The sequence below is a fragment of the Prunus dulcis genome, chromosome 6, assembly GCF_902201215.1.
Source record: "Prunus dulcis chromosome 6, ALMONDv2, whole genome shotgun sequence".
NCBI lineage: Eukaryota > Viridiplantae > Streptophyta > Magnoliopsida > Rosales > Rosaceae > Prunus > Prunus dulcis.
In genome coordinates this window covers 26,647,901-26,659,087 of record NC_047655.1, presented here as the reverse complement: position 1 = coordinate 26,659,087, position 11,187 = coordinate 26,647,901, and the positions used below count along the sequence as shown (strand labels likewise).

General features: G+C 39.6%; 1 protein-coding gene across 3 annotated transcripts; it reads left to right on the top strand.

Moving 5' to 3' along the window:
- The first annotated feature begins 1,205 nt into the window (after positions 1-1,205).
- Positions 1,206-3,778, top strand: LOC117629927. Of its 3 annotated transcripts, none has more exons than XM_034362598.1 (4): positions 1,206-1,314; positions 1,740-2,601; positions 3,225-3,320; positions 3,450-3,778. In XM_034362598.1, exons 2-3 carry the CDS (start codon positions 2,070-2,072, stop codon positions 3,245-3,247), a joined length of 555 nt encoding a protein of 184 aa, XP_034218489.1. In that variant the 5' UTR covers positions 1,206-1,314; positions 1,740-2,069; the 3' UTR covers positions 3,248-3,320; positions 3,450-3,778. The 3 variants fall into 3 exon arrangements, with proteins under 3 accessions (XP_034218489.1, XP_034218488.1, XP_034218487.1); XM_034362597.1 differs by having other exon boundaries at positions 3,399-3,778; XM_034362596.1 differs by lacking the exon at positions 3,225-3,320.
- Positions 3,779-11,187: the final 7,409 nt, after the last annotated feature.

Here is an 11,187-nt window from a genome sequence, read left to right as displayed (position 1 = left end):
GAAACTGAAACCTAATTGTAATTGGACTGCGAAGTTTTTTCAAATAAGGAGGAGATCAAGTGTGCAATTCATGATGTTTACAAATGATGGAATGGAATAGCACCACTCTCATCAATCATTCGTTTCATCACAATCCCTCACTGTTCTTCCACCTTTTTTTGTCTTCCTCATTCCCTCGTGACCATCACTATTGACCATCACAATGGCCTATTGCAGTTAGTTAACATCAATTACCAAAAAGCTCATTGACAAAAAATGAAGATGTTCACTAACCTCATAACTTCACCATCACTATATACAACCAGTGTCTCTTTGGTGTGTGTGAGAACATTGACCATCAATACAATGAGAACGTAGAAGGTCTTTGATTTTTCCACTGCCCAATATACAAGTAAAAAAGTTAACCAAACTCGGTCTATATATATTTTGGACATCTTCTTGTTGGCTCTTCTTGTTTCGTTTCAAAATGATCCCTTTCAGTTTCCTGTCAAAAATGCGTCCATACGAAGTTGAAGTTCATGGCGTTAAAGTGGAGGTAAGTGCTGCGTCCTGCCATACTCATTTTATAGAAGATGTTTTTGGAAGTGCACTCGGACGGTTTCTGATAGGTCTATCCGTTTTGTGGCTTCTTTCCTATTGTTAATGCTTTGGGTGTAAGAAAAGCAGTGTGTTTCTTGTTTTTTCTTTCTTTCTGTTGTGATTTTTATGCCATTTTTAAAAAATGTATTATTGCTTATGGCTTATGGATTTCGTTTTTGCTCAGAATGTTCCTTGTTTCATCAAACTGTGTCTGAATTCACTTTTCTGATGACCACTTTTCCAATAGAATTGGAACCTACTAATATATATGATATCCATAAATAATTTGTGATCAATAAATATAGTACAAATAGTATCATTCATGGACATCAATAATTTAATAAATCGCATAAAAAATAACATTGGATAAACAATTATAAATAGAAATATTATATTAAAAAAACTTCAATTGTGCCCCCTTTGCCTCCTTTTTTGTCCTCTGCACCAAAATTGTAAGTGAAAAAAACAGGAAAAAGTTTCATCACTAATTGAGGGTTAAACAATTATAAAAATCTTTTTCGACCAAAAACAAAACAATTACAAAATAAAGAAAGAATGACGTGTCGCGAGGATGTATCAAACGGTATGTCGTCTATACGGGCATTGCTATGACATCGAGAGATAAGCCTAGTTTTGTTTCATATTTGCGAAATGCCCCCAATTAAGCTCAGCTGGTTTGGCTCTCGGAATTGCTCTCTGCCCTTCCCTCTACAAACGTCCTCTCTTCTGTCTAAGGTACGTGCATTGATTCCTTTGTGATGCCAATGATGCCTTTTTCAAATTTTGCTTCTGTTTGGTTCCTGAGAAAATGGTAGACAAGACAGGAAAATACCTAGCTTTTTTTGGAGGTTATAGTTCTCGAATTGTATTTCTTTTTAATTGGGTGAAATGGGATCACAATACTCTGCAACCCAATCTAGTCCTATATCTTATCATGCCTCACTTTTACAATGAGAAAATTTGCGTCCAATTTCTATAATTGCCTCTGTTTTCTTACATTTTCTCGGGTGCCAAGCAAATCATGGAAGTTATTGTAAACGTAATTTTTTATGCTTAACTTTTTTCGAACTGAATTTTGTGAGCGGAATCTGTTCGTAACTATTCTAGTATTTTCGTTTTTTGATTTTTTATATTTTGGCTGTTTTTGTGTTAAATTCCAGGAAGAAGAAATGAGAACAAATGGACACTTTATTTGAGGTTATATTGATGACAAGGTCGTACCATTTTTACTATTTGGGATAAGTACTGGTTAGTTAGATGCAGAAGCAAATCTTATAGTTTTTACGTATGACTTGTTCATATTAGTAGGAAAAAGGTTTCTTGCTTAATGGCCATAAACTCGTGAATTGTGTTTGAGATGTCACGTGATCTTAAAAATGGGTTAGCTGACTTAGCTGAGAATATTGTATAGGTTGTTTTGTGTTTGAATCGAATGTTTATACCTTTGAGATCTTAGAGGCTTAGAGGGGAAGTCCGAGGTTAGGCATGTAATGGATCATCTAGGTTCTAGGGAAAATGATCTGGATTTTGACTTGGAAAGTGGTGAGACTGAAAGCACCAGTGAAGAAGATGGAAATGAAGGGTCGGGTTCAGATGGTAAATGTTCCAGGAAAACAATGGCTAGGGCAAGGAGTGGGTACTTGTATGTTGATGGATCAATAGCAGCTAGTGATGGGCTAAGTGCAGGCAATAATGTATCAAGTATTGGTCAGAATATGGATATGTTAGCTAGTAGTATGGGGCAAATGGCAGAAGGAAGAATGGAGAAGAGGACAGTCGAGAAACAGAAAAAGATCCCTAAAAAGCATCCCAAGCCACCTCGGCCTCCTACAGGTCCATCATTACATGCCGCCGATATAGAGTTCGTCAAAGAAATTTCAAAGCGTTCAAGGTTGCGGCGTGCAAGGAGAGAAAGGATGAATGCATTAAAGAAAATGAAATCTGATAAAACATCATCGTCGAAGATAAACTTCTTGGCAATGATCGTCACCACTATCTTCTGCTTTGTGATAATCTTCCACGGTAATGCTTTCTCTTCTTGTGGTTACTACTTGTTTTGATATGTTTTTTGTGTTCTTTTGTCGACTGACATAAATTGAGGTCTCAATTTTGGACTTAAGCTGAATCAATTCTATTTAGATTTCAACCATGGAAATTTTTGTCTAGATCTTTATTCATATATTGCTTTAAAAGTTTGCGAGTGAATCAGCACTATCAATATACTTATGTACCTTTTCTTACCCAAAGAATACTCTAATAAGAAATTACTATAGGTGGGTATTACCACTCTGTTTTCTGTTCAATTACAGAAGTTGTTGAAATGTCTAGTACTTTAACCGTGAAGTAATACTCTTTGCCAGAACATGTTATAAAATATAATATCAGAAAGTAACAATGATTTGCCGAATAGGGAATTAAGGTGATAAACAAGAAAACAGCTGGTTTTGTTTTGTACTTGTGGGATGGTAGGGGCTGGTGGTAGGCTTGTGCCATTACAAAAGTTCCCTCTGTTGGATCCTCTTTCTTTTCGATTCTACTCTTTCATAAGTACGACATAGATTCATGTATGTCTATCTTTGACTTTCAGGAATCTTGGGTGCTCATGCATGATTTTTAATTCATGTATGTCTATCTTTGACTTTCAGGAATCTTGGGTGCTCATGCATGATTTAAGTGTTCGTAAATCCCACAGTTTTTAATTAGGAACCCCGAAACTCATGGGATGGCTCTGTGTTTCCCAGGTAAATGTTATTTTCCCTTTCCAACTTATGATTCTCTTTGGTGTTCGCTATCTCTGACGACAATGTTTTCCCATGCAGTTTGGCAATCCTGGTGTTCCCTATCTCTGACGACAATGTTTTCCCATGCAGTTTGGCCGCCGAATGCCATGGGGATTGATTATTGAACCTTATTTTGAGTTTTGACAATCCCAATTTGGGGAAGCAGTGCTGTTAAAGGACTTTGTGGGTAAAGCAAAGCAGCCTTGCCATACAATCAATGGGGTCAATTAGGCACCACAGGGAGATGAAAGCATCATGCCCTTATATATATATATGCTGATCAAGTGAAGTGAATTGCTTTCCACTTGTAGAAGAATTTTTTCGGTTTGTATTTTGTTGTTATAAATTTTATAAATGGCGCACAAGTGACTTTTCTTAGAATCTTAGATGGCAAGGACAAAACGCAATACTTTAAACCATACGAGATCCCCGAAATTGCTTTCTGTCCAAAAAATTCCTTTCTTAAAGGAAAAACCAAAAGATTTTGGGGGCTATACCGTCGCTAAAAGAGACACTGGGCTTTATGTAGCAGTTAGCAGAGGAATAAATCGCCGATGGATATATATCGTCGTGAAAGGTCTGTAAACTGCTGCTGGCCGTTGCTAAATCCAAAAACCCGTAATCTAAAACAATAATGTCTAGTTTTTTGCTGATTAGTGTGTTTTCACCTCCTGTTTTACAGTAAACAGAAGAGAGAATTTATTTGCAATTTTCAATTTTTCAGTGGCTTATCTACAATAAAAAAGGTCTGCTCTCCTATATTGCGAAATAATTTGTAAATAAATCATGTTTTAAAATGCAATCTGTTCATGTAAATAATCCACTAATCTCCTGAGCATCCCTTCCCAATAAAAACGAAATACATTTCCACATCCATCCCTCCCTCTTCTCAATCTCTTGATATCTGCTCTTTCTCTAGAGAGAGACTAAGGTGTTTTAATACTTCACCATGGAAGATACGCTGGCGGAGTTGGTGGTGAGTAAGGACGAAAGACAAACGTATTCGTTGTGGGCCATCCCATCGGATGACGTGTCTTGCAGGATCAAGAAGCTGATGGAAGGCCTTCGGTCCGAGTTTGGTGGACCCGTGATCGAGCCCCACATTACCCTTACGGGGTCCATCCGTCTGTCGCCCGATGACGTGCTCAACAAGTTTGAAGCCTTAGAGGATCCTATCGAAGGGTACGTTCCTAAAGTTGAAGCTGTGGTTACCAGGAGGTCCTATTACCAGTGTGTTTGCATCCTCTTTCAGCGACCCTATTTCGAGAACCTATCTATTGTCCACTTCTTCTTCTTTCCTTCATTTTATTTTATTTAGTTTGTTTTCTTCATATTTTATTTTTAGAGTAGAAAATAAAAATACCCCCCTCATTGTATTATTCAGAATAGTACCAACACATTTATTGCATATTTTCTCAGATGTATGATATATTACGTTACTACTGCGTACATTTCGACATTTGGAATCGTAAGTTTTTTCCTCATTGTAGAAATGGATTAGTAATGTGTTTTTTCTTCTTTTTTTTATGGCCGTAGTTTTTAACAATTTCGCTTTTTTCTTTTTTTCTTTTTTTGAGATGATCAAACGTGGGAAAAATCAGAAGGATGGGGATAGAGGTTGACGAATTATTAAGTAAATATAATCTTCATACATACTTTCTACTTGGAATGTTGCTAAAAAGAATAAACCGTTGGGAGCTGAGGTTTTGGTGTTATTTCATTCTTCTTCTTCTTCTTTTTTTAAATATTTATTTATTGATGACCTTTCCTATTAAAAGGGGCGATAGCAAATTAAACTCACACACACTAAACGGATGTTAGGACTCGAACCCATTCTTGTTCTATTTTGGAACCGTTTTGGTTTTAATTTGCCGTTTGTTTATTAACAGTTCAAAATTTAAGATCAATTTAACAAGCAATGAGGATATTTCTGATGTTGATCTCGGTCTCTTTGAATTGACAACAAATATTACTTTTCTTCTTAGTAGTTTTTACTCAAGCGTAAAAGAAATTGAAGCATTAAAACTAGTATTCTTCTTGTTACATAATTGAAACCCTAATAATTATTTGGGAGATTCACTATTATACCCAATATGGGGGCTCAAATTATAAAAATACCCCATATAAAATAGACTTTAGAAACACACCCAAAGTCCATTTAGAATATAACAAAGAGACTTTTAACTTCTTATAAATTACAAAACTGCCATCAATTTCTTAAAACAAACCAAACTCCAAAATCTCATAAGAATACCTAAAATACTCAATAGGGCATCAAAGTAATTTAATAATTAATATTAAATTCAATAAGGCCAGCTGTCTTTTTTTGAATTTTTTTATAGTTTGTTTATAGAAATTCAATGGTGTAGGATTTATCTATAATATTAGTGCTAAAAATGGGTATATCACTAAATCTATAATTATTTTCATATGTCTCCCTTTGCAGAAGATTTGCCACAAGTGGCCCTCCTTTATGGAAGTCTGATAGAAGAAGAGAGGAAAAGCACTCTTTGCTCTTTTGCTTTAACTCAAGAGTACAATTAACTCTTCATTCTCTCCTATTTCAAAGGGCGAATCTCGACAGAAAAAGAACCAGTATAAGGGTCATAAGTAAAACCAGAATTCTTACGTTTCTCCTCGTGTTCCGGGCACTCAAAATTCGAGTGTTCTTCTTCCTTCCCACAGATTGTACATTCCTTGAGAAGTGCACGTCCTACGCTAAGGCCACAACCAGCACAACATGAGTCTCTAAAAAGCCAGCCACATACACGACATGCAACCACACAAATCTCGCCAACAATTGTGTTCTTTGGGACTCGATACCTATAAGAGCATAGTTGCGTAGGGTGCTTTGAAAGGAGCCGCCCTAAATTTTCCAAAACCCGAGGTGAATCCTGTGAAAATTCCCGACATCACCCCAATGTCGGTCCCACTTCTAAAGTTATACCCTTTTTCCCAAAATGGAATAAGGGTACGAGACTTTCTGCCGAAATTTCGGCAGAGTCTCCCCTGTAAATTGAACATTTTCCAAAATTACAACCTGCATAAAAACACATTTAATATCCACAACTGGCAGCACGCACAATATAATTTCATGCAATTCACATAAACGGCCTTTGGTCTTCCAATAATTCTCAACTACCAAGCATACTAACAAATCAATTCACGCCTTAAACAAGGCAAACGATAAATTCAAATATAAATTATGACTACTAAATTTCAACATACAAACTAATCAATTTCAACATACGAGGTTTTAACCTCCTAACACAATCACATCTATGTCCGNGTTGCACCTAATAACCTTAGGCTGCCTACGTACCCTCACTGAGGGATCAAGCCACACGTAGTTCTTCCTTTAAAACTCAATTCCACACATAGGCAATACCTTATTTCATTTCTCTGTATTTCACATAATCTCCCCATACGCCGGTACTACTAATGTCACGTATGGGGCCTGTCAACATGCCGGATAACCTACGCCACGTGCGACCATACCATACTATCACAATATCTCCCCATACGCCGGTACAACCAACGCCACGTATGGGGCCGGTCAACACGCCGGATAACCTACGCCACGTACAACCATACCATACTATCACAATATCTTCCCATACAACCATACCATACTATCACAATATCTTCCCATATGCCGGTACAACCAACGCCACGTATGGGGCCTGTCTCAAAGCCGGATAACCTACGCCACCCGAGACCTAAACATCATATCACAATATTTCCCCATACGCCGGTACAACCAACGCCACGTATGGGGTCTATCGACACGCCGGATAACCTACGCCATGTGCGACCTCAACATATTATCATATAATCTCTCCATACGCCGGTACAACCAACGCCACGTATGAGGTCTGTCTCAACGCCGGATAACCTATGCCACGCAATACCTGAACATCATATCACATATCTCCCCATACGTCGGTATAACCAACGCCACGTATGGGGTCTATCGACACACCGGATAACCTACGCCACGTGCGACCTCAACATATTATCATATAATCTCTCCATACGCCGATACAACCAACGCCACGCATAGGGCCTGTCTCAACGCCGGATAACCTATGCCACCCGATACCTGAACATCATATCACATATCTCCCCATACGACGGTACAACCAACGCCACGTATGGGGTCTGTCCGCACACCGGATAACCTACGCCACGTGGGACCTAACTCTCACAAGGTGGTACTTGTAGTGTAACCAAAATCCGGGGAGGTACCTAAGGTAGTGCGTATAGCACTTCAAACTGACATTCTAGACTCGTTTTATACATTTACAAACATATATAAATATATAATTTACTTCTAATATTGTGTAAACCTCAACAATAGTCTAGCACCAGATAATCCCCTCGGGAGACTCACGGTCAACCAAGGGTCAAACTACCCTAACCCTGGTCAAACAGGCCCACGAGGCCCACGACCTCCAAAGTCTGATCCGAAAGTTCCTATGGGTTCTACAAGGTATAGGACACTCGTCTTACAAGTTTAGTCCAGATCAGACAGTCAGATTGCTCACGATCGCACGATCTGACGATTAATATAAGACATAAACTTTAAATTGTTTAATCGGAACATTCGGGCCTCCGATTCACGATCCGTGAATTCCTACACGATCCTACAAATACCTAGATTAACATATATTATATTCGAGACCATCCAACGGTCCCAACCTATCGAACCCGGATAACGCGCAATATGCAAAAATCTGTTCGATAGTAAAACGACGTCTGAATTGAGATCCGCGAAATCCTACGCACTCATGACAACCTAAGGATCTCATCGAGACACAGTGCAACTTCACTACCCCTGCCCACGGGCCGCCACACAGGCTGGTAGTGTTGGTGCCTAAAGGGATTACGCATCGCCGGAAAATCTCAAAACCATGGCTCCAAACTCATACCCTAGGTATAACACCCTATTTGGAGTCACTTTTGTTCTTGGACCTACCCCAAAAACTGACCAAAAGTGGCCAAAATCACGATCCCAAAATTGATCGAAATCCAATTCGAAAATCCAGTTACCTACGTTCAAAATCGATGCAATCCTACCAAACCATCAGCTAGAGCATGGAAAATAGGTAGAAATTCATACCTTAGTCGTCTGAATTGGTGGCCGGAGGAGGGAGATTGACGGCGGAGAAGTTCGGATGACACTGGTCGCCTCTTCTCCATTTTTCGACAAAACCGCTGGAGGTGGGAGCTGGCTGGGGTTGGAAGAGGACGACGGCCCGGTTATTTTGGTACCAGCCCCGTCGTCATCGGTGGCCGGAGGAGAGAACGGCCGGCCAAAACGTGGCCGGCTGTAGCTGCGCGTGCGAGGAAGAGGAGAGAGAGAGATAGAAAATCTGATTTTTATAAATAAAAAAAAAATCCAACTTCCAAATATTTACGACCGTGCCACTGAGTTTCTTTTGACCATATCTCTCTCGTTACAACTCTGATTCGAGCCCACTACGTGTCTACGAACTCATCTCAGTACGACTTATCCAAAAATACCAATCACTGCCCCAAAATCTCTTCGGGTAAGAAAATGACCAAAATACCCCTATCCCAAGGGTAAATTTGTAATTTCCCTTAAATAATTTAAATAAGGGGTTTAATTTGGAGTCGGGGTGTTACAATCTACCCCAATTATAAAAATTTCATCCTCGAAATTTCATACCTGTCACTCGAAGGGTTATGGGCACTGGGCCCGCATCTACTACTCGGGTTCCCCAGTTCTTCCTCTGAAAGCTAAACGCTTCCATTTGTGATTTGATTCTCTTCTAGCTCTCCCACTAAAAGAAATCCGCGTTCTTTGACTTCTTGATATTTTCCTTCTTTCTTTAGAATCGATAAGCAACATTGCCAACACGATTCTTTGAGAGGAATGTCAGAAAGAATCATTTTTACCGAATTGTAATCATCTTCTTTCTCTCTCTACCATGACCCATTTCTGATTCTAATGACAGATTTCTACTCAGATGTGCTCACATGAGATGAGATCCCAAAGCACTCTCTCCATCTCCAACCCAATCCATCTGGGTCTCATCCTTGGATTTGACCGTAGTATTCTTACCACACACGAGCCGCTTTCTGTAAGAGAATTAAGGCTATCTTAATCTTTTCCACACTTTGTGATTTTGATTATTCTAACGCCGTCTTTCAGATCTTGGATCCCTTGATCCAACATCAGGGAGTTACTCTTCCCAAAGAAAGGTTGTGCTCTTAGTATCTTCGACTCGTTGCTCAAGGCACACTATCGAAAATTAGCAACATGTTCTGGCAATGGAGGATCCCTAGAAGCAGGTTGATCAACTCCCTATCTTTCCGTCTATGCGAACTTAGCGAACAAATTTATCATAGGAACATCCAACTGTACCATAGGTACAGGTGTTACTCTATGCAAAACCATTGGCTTCTATTCGCAATCTTCTGGAACTTCTGAAACAACCACTGTCTGTTGTAAAGCTCTAGCCCTACTTATGCCTCGGCGGCCTATGTATCTTTCCTCTTCCACTTCCTCAAATTGATTCCATTCCTAGGGAAATGGGCAAAAGTAACCCAAGTCGTCGGTCGACCCACAGCGACCGAAATTTTAAGAATTTGTGGAGCTAAAATTCACCACAAATCGGAGATCGGACTAAGCCAGTACCATGCCAAGAAATACCCTATATGGCAAGCTCGGTGTGAGAGAGCAAGGAGGAAGAACCCTAATGTTTCATTCTTGTCAATCGCGGCATTCAAGCCCACGCGAATGAAGTTATGTTCCACCCAACACCACTACTTCTCCCTTTAATTTTCCACGACCCTCCTTTGGTCGAACTCACAACTCCGTCACTCCCATGTAACTCATCCAACATAATTTCTCTTCCGTATTTTCCTTTGTGAAATAATTTGACTTTTGTGACGTCCTCAACGTTGCAAATGTGCCATTCCGAGATGGAACCCATAATGATGCCCACAACTTAAGGATCAACATAAGATGCAGGGTCCATCGGAAATTGAACCTAGAGCTTCGATACCAATTGAAAGGACCTGCTCCAAATTTCCCAAAATTCGAGGCGAATCCTGTGGAAATTCCCGACATCAACCCGATGTCGGGCCCACTTCTAAAGTTATACCCTTTTTCCCAAAATGGAATAAGGGTACGAGACTTTCTGCTGAAATTTCGGCAGAGTCTCCCTTGTAAATTGAACATTTCCCAAAATTACAACCTGCATAAAAACACATTTAATATCCATAACTGGCAGCACGCATAATATAATTTTCATACAATTCACATAAACGGCCTTCAGCCTTCCAATAATTCTCAACTACCAAGCATGCTAGCAAATCAATTCATGCCTTAAACAAGGCAAACGATAAATTCAAATATAAATTATGACTACTAAATTTCAACATACAACATCTAACTTTTTCAATTTCAACATACGAGGTTTTAACCTCCTAACACAATCACATCTATATCCGCGGCTGCACCTAATAACCTTAGGCTGCCTATGTATCCTCATTGAGGGATCAAGCCACGTGTAATTCTTCTGTTAAAACCCAATTCCACACATAGGAAATACCTTATTTCATTTCTCTGTATTTCACATAATCTCCCCATACGCCGGTACTACCAACGCCACGTATGGGGCCTGTCAACACGCCGGACAACCTACGCCACGTGTGACCATACCATACTATCACAATATCTCCCCATACGCCGGTACAACGCCACGTATGGGGCATGTCAACACGCCGGATAACCTACGCCACGTGCAACCATACTAAACCGCTCTGTGATCTTCTAATCTGGCCAGATCCAAGGATT